Source organism: Hyaena hyaena, unplaced genomic scaffold, assembly GCF_003009895.1.
Source record: "Hyaena hyaena isolate Hyena2069 unplaced genomic scaffold, ASM300989v1 scaffold_78, whole genome shotgun sequence".
NCBI classification, from domain to species: Eukaryota; Metazoa; Chordata; class Mammalia; order Carnivora; family Hyaenidae; genus Hyaena; species Hyaena hyaena.
In genome coordinates this window covers 684,197-697,151 of record NW_024080710.1, presented here as the reverse complement: position 1 = coordinate 697,151, position 12,955 = coordinate 684,197, and the positions used below count along the sequence as shown (strand labels likewise).

The 12,955-nt window shown below is 43.2% G+C and overlaps 1 protein-coding gene across 4 annotated transcripts in view; it reads left to right on the top strand.

The window, feature by feature from the left end:
* The first annotated feature begins 9,145 nt into the window (after positions 1-9,145).
* WASHC2A (WASH complex subunit 2A) overlaps positions 9,146-12,955 on the top strand; it is a 57,829-nt gene continuing 54,019 nt past the window's right edge. For 3 of the 4 annotated variants that reach the window (XM_039233705.1, XM_039233704.1, XM_039233702.1), the window contains exons 1-3: positions 9,146-9,251; positions 9,348-9,470; positions 10,304-10,468. In XM_039233705.1, the coding sequence (XP_039089636.1) occupies positions 9,249-9,251; positions 9,348-9,470; positions 10,304-10,468 (291 nt within the window). In that variant the 5' untranslated portion in view covers positions 9,146-9,248. The remainder of the gene's footprint in view (positions 9,252-9,347; positions 9,471-10,303; positions 10,469-12,955) is intronic. The other variant, XM_039233703.1, reaches the window with a different exon arrangement.

The window sequence follows — 12,955 nt, the reverse complement described above, 5'->3', positions numbered from 1 at the left end:
CATTGTGTTCATCAAGGTTATTGGCCTGTAGCTCTCTCTTTTCTGTGGTGCCTTGACAATTTTTTAGAGTTCTTTAATATATTAGTGATGTTAGCCATTTGTCTGTCATATGTTGCAAATATTTTCTCCTGGTTTGTCAATTGGCTTTTGATTTTGTTTATGATGGCTTTGGTCATGAACAATGTTTTATTTTTATGCATTCAAATTTATCAAAATTTTTTTGGTTATTCTGGATTTCGAGTTATAGACTTTCTCTACACTGAGGCTAAAGAGAAAATCATTCATGTTGTCTGATAGTGCTTGCATAGTTTTTACATTTAGATGGGATCAGGCACATTAAAGGGTGTTATGACTGTAGACTCAGTTTATATATATATATATATTTTTTAATGTTTATTTATTTATTTTTGAGGGGGGGGAGGGGTAGAGAAAGAGGGAGACACAGAATCTGAAGCAGGCTCCAGGCTCTGAGCTGTCAGCACAAAGCCAATGCTGGGCTCAAACCCACAGACCACGAGATCATGACCTGAGCTAAAGTCAGACACTTAACTGACTGAGCCACCCTGGTGTCCCTGTTTTTATATTTAGATCTTTAATCCAGTTGGAATTTATTTTTATGCAAAGTGTTAGGTATGGTTCTACTTTTATCTTTTTTCCCAAATGGCTACCCAGTAGTTCCAGCACTATTTTTTAAAAAGTCCATTTTTGCCCTAGTGGCTTGAGATGCTCCTTTACCAATATTCTAAGTTTCCAATGTGCCTGGATCTATTTGGGGGCATTCTATTCTATTCTATTCTATTCTATTCTATTCTATTCTATTCTATTCTATTCTATTCTACTCTACTCTACTCTACTCTACTCTACTCTACTCTACTCTATCCTACTGGTCTATTTGTCTACTCATGCACTGATGTGACACAGTTTTATTACAGAGGCTTTATAGTGTATTTTCTTGTCATATAAGGCTAGGCCCCCTCAGGTTTTCCTTTTCATTGTTGCCAAAATATTTTTGCATATTTGATTTTTTCCACATTGTCTTCTTGCTGAAAATATATAACCTGAATTAATCATGAGGAAACTTAGGAGAATTTTATAAAAGAATTGGCTATCATTCTTCAAAAGAATATTAAGGTCATAAACAAAGAAGAAAGCTGAAGGAATAAGGAGACATAACAAATGTACTATGTGGTTCCAGGTAGATAAAAAGACATGGGACAAAGATGAAGTTAAAATGAAGTCTATAGATTAGATAATAATAATGCATCAATGTTAATTTAACTGGCTGATTGTACTGTGTTTATGTAGGTTATGAACATCTAGGGAGTGCCTTGGGTGACTCAGTCCATTGAGGGTCCAATTTTGGCTCAGGTAATGATCTTACGGTTTGTGAGTTTGAGTACCACCTTGGGTTCTGTGCTGACAGCTTGGAGCCTGGGGCCCGCTCCAGACTCTGTGTCTCCCTCTCTCTCTGCCCCTCCCCTGTTCCCTCTCTCTCTCTTTCTCTCTCTCTCTGTTTCAAAAATGAAAAAACATTAAACATTTTTTAAAATTAATAGACATTAGGGGCGCCTGGGTGGCTTAGTCGGTTAAGCGTCCGACTTTCACTTAGGTCATGATCTCGCGGTTCGTGGGTTCGAGCCCCGCGTCGGGCTCTGTGCTGACTGCCAGCTCAGAGCCTGGAGCCTGTTTCAGCCTGTGACTCCCTCTCTCTCTGACCCTCCCCTGCTCACGCTGTCTCTCTCTCTCTCCTAAAAATAAATAAAAAACATTTAAAAAAAATAAAATAAAATTAATAGACATTAGAAAGAAACCATTTGGGGAAACTGGGTAAAGGATATACGGGGATTTGGGGAATCTTTTTATAAACCCGAAATGATTTCAAATTAAAAAGTGAAAACATTAAGGGAGCCAAGGCGGCTCAGTTGGTTAAGTGTCTGACTTCAGCTCAGGTCACGATATCAATGGTTCATGAGTTCAAGCCCCACATCAGGCTCTATGCTGACAGCTCAGAGCCTGGAGCCTACTTCAGATTGTGTCTCCTTCTTTCTCTGCCTCTCCCCTGCTGGCTCTCTGAATGTCTCTTTCTCTCTTTCAAAAATAAACATTAAAAATTGAAAACATTAAAAGATGAAAAAATTATATTAATAAATATGTATTTATTATAATTTAGTTATATAAAATACTTTAATATATAATCAACCTCTTGGCCAAATATGGGAGTTGCAGACTTGCCACTAGCAAGAGTGAAGCAAAAGGGTGAGCAGAACTATGCTGATGTAGGACCATTTCCTAGTAGTGTAGCTTTCATCAAACTGTCAGTGCAGGAAGTGGACTCCCGGAATGGTTACAATCTCCCTGATAAGACTTGCCAACCACTTCTGGGAATAATGTTGGCATTACTTGAGGGTGCAGGCCAGATGGCTGCCTTCTGATGTATTTGGGCAGGTAGCTGATCCAAGAGGAGGTTGGATAAACATGTAGAAGGGTTAATGTCCTAAAGTACCAGAACTCTAAAAGACTTGCTGCAGATTTAAAATTCCAACTCTTGAATCTTTATCAGGCTGCCTTTGAGTTTAAAGGCCATTACTCACTCTCAAATTCAGAAAAAGAGAGCTCAATGATTACCAGAGGCGGGCTGTGTTAGAAATCCATTCCTGAGGGCCCCAAAAGTGCTGCTTGTTGACATATCGAGTCGGAGTACAGGATCAGCAAGCGAAGCTGCTTTATCCCCGAAACTCATCAGCTTTGTCAGTCTGTGTATGGACCAGGTTTTCCACCCAGGCCAGAGAGCAGGGGCCCTTTCAACAGAGGAGCATGTTGTCCATGCCATGGGGTGCCTGGTTTCTGGGTTTTCTGACTTCATCTCATGTGGAGCCTCTGAATGGCCTGTTCTTGGAGAAAATCTTCTCTGAGGCAGTTTAAATGTCTCTTTGAAGAACTATGGCTTGCCCATTAGAGGGGCTTCTGTAAAAAAAAAAAAAAAAAAAAAAGCAGCAGGGTCGCTAGACTTTATTTTCAAGAAAGTAGAGTTAGAAAATCAATTCTTATATCATGTATAACATATTTGATGGTCAACCTCAAACATGGATATTTTAACACTGGGAGTATCTCAGTGTAACATCTGAAAGCTATGCATTATAAACATATAAAATGTACTCTATTTTTTTTTTTGCCAGCTTTCTCAGCCTATAATGCCCTAAAGTTGTAAGATTAATCTAATCACACTGAACAGAGAAAATATTACAAATTGTTTAATACCTTTGACTTGAATTTTACCTTTACTGAAAAGGCAAGCAGCTAGTGGTTTACATTATTATGTGTACCTTAAACTAAGCCAGAAGTTATTATAAATTGGAAGATTTCTGTGATCATTAGTATTTCAAAAATACTTCAGGTAAGAATATTTAAGAGTTGTAAACCCACCTTGCAGGCAGTAGTTTATTGAGCTAAACTAGGGGTTTTATCAGAAATGGGGAACAATGTCATAAGTAATTTCGTATCTTATTAAAAAGAATATGGTGAGAGAAGGGCAAATGGCAAAATCTATCTTGTAGTTAAGAAATCTAACCTTAACCGTGGTAGAGCTTGACACTGTCGGGACATAGTTGCATACATTTGCTGCTCATGCTTCATATACTAGCACAAAATGATAACTGTGGTAGTAATTTTGAGAGTTTCAATTTGGCCAAACTATCAGATATATAGAATTCATACAATACTAAAATAATATTTAAAAAATAATCATAACTATCATTTCTTTAAAAGAGCATATAACTTACAACTAGTAGATTTATTAAACTGTGTGAGAGTTATATTATTGGATTCTTAGGTTTATGGGTTCTTAGGAAACAAAACTCACAAGCCCTCTAGAATAATCAGAACCATAGAGTGTTAGCAGGGACTGGGGGTTTGGTTAGAGATGGTTGGTTACAATCCCACACTCTAATGCTATAGTCACACCATTTATACCACTCTTGCATTCCCCTCTGTCCCCCTTGGGGTGCGTGGGGGAAACTCCAGGCTCTCCAGGATCTGTTCCCCGTTTAGTGCCTTCCCAGGACACAGGGGACCCCTTGATGCCCCCCAGGCTTCCTACGCCCAGGGCTCTGGCCCCGGCCGTGCGGTTGGAGTGCGTGAAGGAGAAGAGACGGCCCTTTTCTCCCGCCCTCATCCCTCCCCTGCCCCTCTCCAGAATCGTCTCCTGTCTTCCCTGTGCCCCCGGCCCAGCAGGGCTCCCTCTGCTTGGTCCTTGGCAATCTCTCCCATCCTCCTGGATCCCCACCTCCCAAACTGCAAAATGCCTGCAGCTTCTGACTCCTTCGGCCCTGGTCCTCAAGTGGGAGGAAACTTCGGCCACAGCTCGGCGGTCCCTGCTGTGTGGACGAGTCCTGTCTAAGAGGCAGGGAGCGAACAGAGCTGGAGGGGCGCCTGGCTTCAGACCCCCTGGGAGTGAGTGAGCACGTGTGAGAGTGTGAGTTTGTGTAAGGGTGTGTGCATGTGTGCGTGTGCCTGTGTACTGCTTGCAGGCAAGCAGGGTCCCTAATGTAGCCCGGATGGCCCTTGCTGGGGGCCCGCCACTGTTGCTGCTCATTTTCGCACAGTCTGCCTCTGATTAAGGTGAATTCGCAGTGACAGTCCAAGCTCCAATAAAGACAGTCCCACCCCCCAAAAAAACCCCACTCAATTACTTAGAAAACCAGCTGAATTTGAGCACTTTTAGACATAGGTCCAAATTCATTTACCTCTCTCTGTTGTTTTTTTTAAATATTTACTTTGTTGTTGTTTTAAGTAGGCTTCATGCCCAGCAAGGAGCCCGATTCAAGGCTTCAACTCATGGCCCTGAGATCAAAACCTGAGTTGAGATCAAGAATTGGATGCGCAACCCACTGAGCCACCCAGGTGCCCCTCATTTACATATCTTAATACTGAAGCTACAGCACTGGTCTTGTTATAAATATCTTGCCTCAGAGGCGCCTGGGTGGCTTAGTCGGTTAAGCGTCCGACTTTCGCTTATGATCTTGTGGTTCGTGGGTTCGAGCCCCACGTCGGGCTCTGTGCTGACTGCCAGCTCAGAGCCTGGAGCCTATTTCAGAGTCTGTATCTCCCCCTCTCTCTGACCCTCCCCTGCTCATGCTCTCTCGTTCTCTCTCTCTCTCTCTCCTAGAAATAAATAAAAATATTAAAAAAAATATCTTGCCTCATAGGTTAACAGAAAATGTGTGATATTTAAAATCTACTGTATGAATTATACAAATGATAGAGAACTTGGATACATTGAGGCTTTAGAATTATTATTGTTGTTGTTACTTTTCCTTTTATTTTTTTTATTTTTATTTTTTAAATGTTTTATTTATTTCTAGGAGAGAGAGAGAGACAGCGCGAGCTGGGGAGGGTCAGAGAGAGAGGGAGTCACAGATTGAAACAGGCTCCAGGCTCTGAGCTGGCAGTCAGCACAGAGCCCGACGCGGGGCTCGAACCCACAAACTGCGAGATCATGACCTAAGCGAAAGTCGGACGCTCAACCGACTAAGCCACCCAGGCGCCCCTTTACTTTTCCTTTTAGTACTTGCAGCTTCAGCAGTGAGTTTGTGACATCGTGTCTTAACAGTGACAAGTTTTATTGCTTTTAAAATGTTGAATGTGCAAGTGGCTTTTCTCATTAAATCCTCTAATATGAATGAACAATGAAACATCCATTAAACTATTCTGGAATAAGATATACTGGATTGTGTAATGCTGAGAAGTTTATGTCTTCAACAAAATTGTTATGCCTGTCCCTGACTTTGAGCAATATCTACATTATAGTCATTAACTGAAAAATAAAGAGTACATCATTGTTGCCGCTATGTGAGAAATAAAATCTTGTAAATCAGAAAAAATTCCAACTTATTACAACTACTTAAAATATCGTAAACTTATCAAAATGCACATCAAAAAAAAGTTTTTTGTTTTTCAGTAGGCTCCACACCCAATGTGGGGCTTTTCACTCATGACCTTTAGATCAAGAGTTGCATGCTTTATGGACTGAGTCAGCCAGGTGCCCAGAAACAAGTTTTAATATACTGTACAATGGGTAGATTTATCTGAATTCTCAGGCATGGTTATGGCAGAGCAAGAGCTCTCTAATATGAACAGGTTCAATAAAAAGCATGACTTAAAAACATTTGAAAAGGTTTATGGGGAAGGTACCAGTGAAGAGAGCAGTATTGAACACACAGGAAGTGGAGTTCGGGATAGCATCATCCAAGGGGAGACTGGAAAGCTTCCATTAAGAACACAGTGGCTGTTAGTCTTGGGCAAGAGTGGGGACAGCTTTTCCAGACAGTGGAAGAAAGGGAGCATACAGACTGTTGCTTTTGCTTTCCTAGTATCTCTCCTCCCTGCTTTTGGTTAAGAGTTACAAATTTCAGTCCCCCTTAGAGGTGGAAGGAATGGGGGTATGACCTAAGGGTAGCCAATCAGATTCTATTTATCTCAGGAATTTGAAAGTTCAGAAGAGAAACTCAAGAAGTGAAATGATTGGAGCTGAGTCATTCTGATGGCAGGGGCTCAAAGGGGACTCCTGATTTCCTCTGGTTTATGGCCTTCCTAAGACCTGCTTGCTTAGCTTTTCCTTAACTGTGAGTTCTGTAGGTTTTCCCCTCCAAATTCTATTTTGTTGTTGTTGGCCAGTCAAATTCTGTTGTGTGCAAATAAAGAACTGTATGAAATACAGAAGGTGTGTATACATTGAACCACTTTAAGTATGAGGTAAGAATATTCTCTCTTGCAGAGACAAGTGGGGTAGATAATTTGAAAAATGTGATGAAGTTACGGAAGGGAGCTATCAAGCATAAGTATAAAGACCAAAGGTAAGTAAAAGGACTGCTAATCAGTGCTGAGGGTTCAGCCAAATTTGCAGAATATGAATTTGTAGTGATCCTATTCACAAACCTAGGGGCAGGAAAGGAGAAAGGACATCATTGGACTGATTCAAAGTTAGGAGCTAGCACTACTATGTGTCAGAAACTTGTCATGAGGATATTAAAGAGCTTTCAAGGGAAGTTGAAGGCTACTATCACAGGGTCTATGAAGAACAGGCAAGGAGATAAAGCTAAGAGGGTGGAATTGGAACTGAGGGATGGGGTTGAGTTAGTTGAGAATAGACTAGGGAATAAAAGAAACACCTGAATATTTAAAAAGGCTGCTCTATTGCAGTCCATATTTAGAAGAAAATCAAGTGATAAGGTTCAGGATGTGGGTGAGTGAGGAGCTTTGAGAACTGGGATACTGACTGAGGTTATTAAGGCACACTGAGGCTAGGATCATTATATGGCTCCTGATGTTGCCCATGATGATGTTAGACAAGTTGCAGGTGCAGTAATCAGCTCACCTAAATTTTACCAACCAAATGCACAAGTTTTTGTTTTGCTTTTTTATGAATGTGAGACTTCATAAAAGTCTGTTGGTAGGTGGTCACTTAAAAATAAAGTTCCCTTGGGGTGCCTGGGTGGCTCAGTTGATTAAGCTTCTGACTTCCATTCAGGTCATAATCTCATGGTTTGTGGGTTTAAGTCCTGTGTCGGGTGTTCTGGTGTCAGCACAGAGCCTGATACGGATCCTCTCTCCTTTCTCTTTGCCCTCCCTTGCTCATGCTCACTCTCTCTCTCTCCAAAATAAATACACCTTAAAAAAAAAAGCTCCCTTAAGAGAACTAAGACAAGCTACAAGGTAACGGTGGCTAATTATGTAGGTTCCCAGCTTGCTGCTTTACTGACTCTGTAACTCTGGAAGTTACTTATCTTCCTATGCCTCAGTTTCTTCAACTATAACATAAGATATTAGTACTTGGGGCTCCTGGGTGGCTTAGCCGGTTAAGCCTCTGACTTCCATTCACGTCCTGATCTTGTGGCTTCTGAGTTCCAGCTGAACATCAGGCTCTCTGCTGTCAGTGCAGAGTCTGCTCCAGATCCTGTTTCCCTCTCTCTGTCCCTCCCCTACTCGTGCTTTGTCTCTCTCTCTCTTTCACAGAAATGAATAAACATTAAAGAAAAGAGGTAATAGTACTGCTTCACTGGGTCATTGAGAAAATTAAATGAATTAATATGTATAAAATGGTAAACACTGAGCTATTTACTATTAAAGGGGGACAGAGATCCAAATAAACTATAACACAACGTAAATACTTTGTGATATTTGTACAAACATATAGAAAATCACTGACGGGGCCATTTACACTACACTGGGATAATCCGGGAAGTTTTCACGTAGGTGTTAGAGGGAAAAACAAAAAGCGGTAAAATCTGTTTAATGCTTGCCATAAGGCAGACATTGTGATAGCTGTTTTAAGAATAGCATCACATTTAATACTATGCACCTTTCTTTTACTGCGGAGGAAAGCTAACGGAGGTTAAATAACTTGCCCTTGGGTTTAAAGGAATAAAAAAAACTGGAATCTTTATTTATAGAAGTTAGTTCGTTGATGTGGCACTAGCGGGACTCCGCAGAAGGAATTTAAAGGATGCGTGAAACAGACTAGCAGGATCACTGAGCGCTATTGGGGGGGAGGGGGTGGGACGGTTGAAGATACAGTCGCAGCAGGGATCAGATTATAAAAGGTATCTGCGTGTCTTATGAGAAGTCTGGGCTTGAATCTGTGGGTAATGTCCAGGGAGTAAAGGATTTTGGGCAGGCCCTACGCAGTGAGTTGAAACCAAGCCGATCAGCAGGTATATTGGTGGCCAGACTGGCCAGTCATTCTCCACTTAACTGAGCGCCTGTGCGCCAACCCCACGAAGGGTAGCGGAGATGCAACAAGGAAAAGACGCAGCCGGGGCGAGCTCTCGCTCCGCTCACCTCGCGCGGAGGCCGAAGCCCCCAGGCGGGTTGTTCCACAGGTTTCTTTCGGGGTCCCCTCCTGAGACGAGCCGGGCTGGCAGCGTGCTCCTCAGCGGCCGCCTACATCGCCGGGTCGAGTGCAACCTGGCCGAGCGCGTCCCTTCAGCACCCTCTGGCGTCGGCATCCTCCCTGCCTCTCAGCTTCCACCCTAGCCCAGCTCCAGGCCTCCTAATTCAAGACGAAGAGTCAGCGGCCGCGTCTTTCTTCCGGCTGCACCACACATCCGGTCACGTGCGGGGCAGGTCACGTGAGAGTCGGTCACGTGCCGGGGCCGCAGGGCTCGGGGCTCCGGGTTTGGCTTCCGCAGACTTGCGGACCTCGGCGGGTGCGGTCGTGACTGCCCCTGAGGCCGCGGAGCTGTACGACTGGGATGGTGAGGGCGGCGGGCCAGGGTCTGGCCGGGGTCGGGCTGGGTCAGGGCCGGTGCCTCCCCCAACCTCAGCCCCTCTTCTCGTTCTTCTCGCTGCAGATGAACCAGACGACCCCCGACCAGGAGCGGGCGCCGCCGTCCGAGCCCGTGTGGGAGCGGCCCTGGTCTGTGGAGGAGATCCGCAGGAGCAGCCAGAGCTGGTCGCTGGCGGCCGATGCGGGCGTGAGAGGCGGGCCCCAGGGACGCGAGCGGAGGGCGGGCCGCCGGGGGTGACGCGCGGCTTGCGAGAAGGAGGACAGGAGCCCCGATTCCTTCTCCACTCCGTCTACCCTGCTGCCCCTGTTCTTGGCGTTAATAACGCATCCCTCCCCCAAAACGCCACAATGGCGGTCCCCAGGCACCCGGGCGGGGCGGGCCGGTCCTTAGCCGGCTGCGTTCAATCCCACTCCGACCGCAGCCGAGACGCAGGGTTCTCTCTGCCTTGTTTGGGTTTTCTAGAGATGCACCCATTTCCATCCTGATAGAGACAGGTTAATTGTGCGCCGCGGGATTACCAGGGCACTAGTGAGGCCATTTCACGTTGGGACCCGGACTGTGGAAAGGTAGACAAGCTTGTATATGGATATTCGCGAGTGGGACTTTAAAGGCCCGGGCCCCAAGACGTCCCGAACTGCGATTCCAAAGTCCCATAGGACCACGATTTTTTTTTTTTTTTTGATAAGAGTTGTAGTTTGTTATTTTGCCCTTGATCTGGGATTTCTGTAGAATGATAACCGAACAAGACTTTAGAATTCCTCCAGAAACGAGAAAGCAAGTGTCCATGGACTCCTTGCCACTGTTTTGATGAACTTTCTTAGTGATTTTCAGTAGTAGTTGGTTTTGGCTACTGTCAAAAGCAGCTTCTCTTACATTCCAACACACACACACGCGTGCGTACACACCCAGACACGCGTATACACACACACACACAGGTGAAAGGAAAGGGTTTTTTTGTTTTGACATACAGAATAAATTTATATGGTATTGATACTACTGTACGTTTATTTTTTAAATAGCTACTACAGTTTCTACAGGAATTCTCGCAGCAGACTATCTCTAGGACCCATGAAATCAAGAAACAAGTGGATGGACTAATCCGGGAAACTAAAGCCACAGATTGTCGCCTACATAATGTCTTCAATGACTTCCTTATGCTGTCTAATACCCAGTTCATTGAAAACGTGAGTTACTTACTTGTGTCAGACTTATAAACAGTACTTTCTAGAGGAGCAAGAGTCCCTTGGGGTATTAAGTGATGTATTATTTGGTACCTTCCTCAATTTTCATGAACATAAGGGTTCTTGGTAATTGAAGCTTCTTTCTCTAGGATTAATGCTTTTTTAAATTAGTGCAGTTTGTTTTTTCAAGCCTTTAAAAAAGTCTAAAATTTTCTTACATTCTAGTTTTCCATTCCTTTTTAGTTTTGAGAACAGTCAGCAGGTGCTGATTTGTGTGGCATTCCAACAAGCCTTATTGTGGGCATGTTCCGTCAGGAGAGCTATACATCTGGTCTTATCCTCTGTGGACCAGTATGTGGCTGCACTATTAATTGTGTCCGTTATGTCCAGATAAATTATATTAAAGGCATGTGTGTGCCTACTTGAAATATTCTTTTTTTGTTTTGGAATTTTTTTTAATGTTTATTTTGAGAGAGAGAGAGAGAGAGAGAGAGAGAGAGAGAGAACAAGTGGGGGAGGGGCAGAGAGAGAGGGAGACACAGAATCCAAAGTACGCTCCAGGCTCTGGGGTGTTGGCACAGAGCCGAACATGGGGCTCGAACTCTTGAACCATGAGATGATGACCTGAGCTGAAGCTGGACACTTAACTGACTGAGCCACCCAGGTGCCCCTGGAATATTCTCAGTTAACGTTTTGTCATGATTGCTGAACCTGTGGTACAGAATCATCTGTAAAAAGATTACTTGGCTTTAAGCTGTGTGTGATTTTCCCTATATACTTACTGACTTTTTAAGTGCTAGATCCTAGAAATACATAGATAAATTAGATAGAGCCTCTCTTTATTCTTTATTAGAACACTCGAGTGCAAGCAATGGGACGGGCAGAAAGAGAGAAGAATCCCAAGCAGGCCCTATGAACTCTGAGATCATGACCTGAGCTGAAATCAAGAGTTGGACGCTTAATCAGCTGAGCCACCCAAGGCCTCTATAGAGCCTCTCTTTAGAAAAGCTCACAATCCTCTATAATAGTGTAATTCCAGAATAGGAAGGAAGCAAGTGTGGCTAGAGCCCAGTGAGTGAGTGATGGGGAGACCGTTAAGATGAGGATGGAGAGGAAGCTTAGTTAGGCTGACCTATATTTCTCACAGGGAGGTTAAGTTTCTGAGTGTCAGCCATAAATCATCTGTGGAAAGAGGATTATTAAAGTATGCTATTTCCTGAGACTTTTAGGTATAAAGTAATAGAAAGGATTTTGAAAGTTACTAAGTTGTAAAAGCCCTATTCAGGATTGTTAAGAGAAGACCAAATATCATCATGCAGGTATCTGAAGCAACATGACTGTGACTTTTTTTAGTAGTTCAGGTTGAATTGCCACTGCCAGCCTTTTTGGGAAACTGTAACATAAGGATCTTAATAAAGGTGTTAGAGATCTCTTTGCCAGTAAGTTTAAGACATAGCCAGTATTTTAGTAAAATCTGTAGTCACTTTTTGGTCATCGATGTAGAATGTCTGTGTTTGGTCCCAAGCATCTTTCTCACTGGCAGATGCACCTTACAGATGTATGCAGCCCATCCATCGTCTTTTCATCAATCCAATTTGGTGTCCTTTCTGGTATATTTATTGCTCCCATTCTGTACCTTTGTTTCAGGATCAGGTGCTCAGCTCTTCTTTGCAGTCAATGTTAGAGACCTAGATTGGGCATGGAGTAGAATTGGGAAGGGTCCTTTTGTAAGCAAAGTGCCTGTACCACATGGTACTGGATTGGCACCTGTTTGAACTTTTGGGGGGTGGATGGGCATCATAAACTGTTTTTTTCTGAATCACAGTCTTCATGTGTTACCTTTTATTCAGCTGTTCTTTTCTGGCCAAATAAACTTTTTTTTTAAGTTTATTTATTTATTTTGAGAGAGAGTGTGCAGAGGGAGAGAGGGAGGGGCAGAGAGAGAGGGAGACAAAGAATCCCAAATAGGCTCCACTCTGTTAGCACAGAGCCCGACATGGAGCTCAATCCCATGATCATGACCTGAGCTGAAATCAAGGGTCTGACACTTAACCTACTAAGTTACCCAGGTGCTCTCTGGCCAAGTTGTTTCAGATTTTGAGTTTTCCTTGATGTAGTGGGTTTTTTTGTGGGGTTTTGTTCTCCTTAATTTTTTTTTTTTTTTTTTTTGGTAGTAGTTCTTTATTTCTGTTCACTTTTTGGATTCTCTGTTTTCCACTCATCTTTCTATTTCTCTAGACCTTATGCTTCTTTCCCTTCCATTTTGCAGCCAGAATTCCCTTCTCAGTGTGCCTGTTGCCACTGCCAAGTTTAACTGCTTCTCACACCTCCCTGTAATGCCTCATGTTACATTTTCTTCTCATTGGTGGCAGAACATGATGTTAAGAGTACAGCTAATGCTTAATCAACCTCTGAAAAAAATCTACATGTTGTTAATACATTTGGCAGTGATGTGGCTTTTTATGTGTTTTCTTCAAACCCTGACATTGG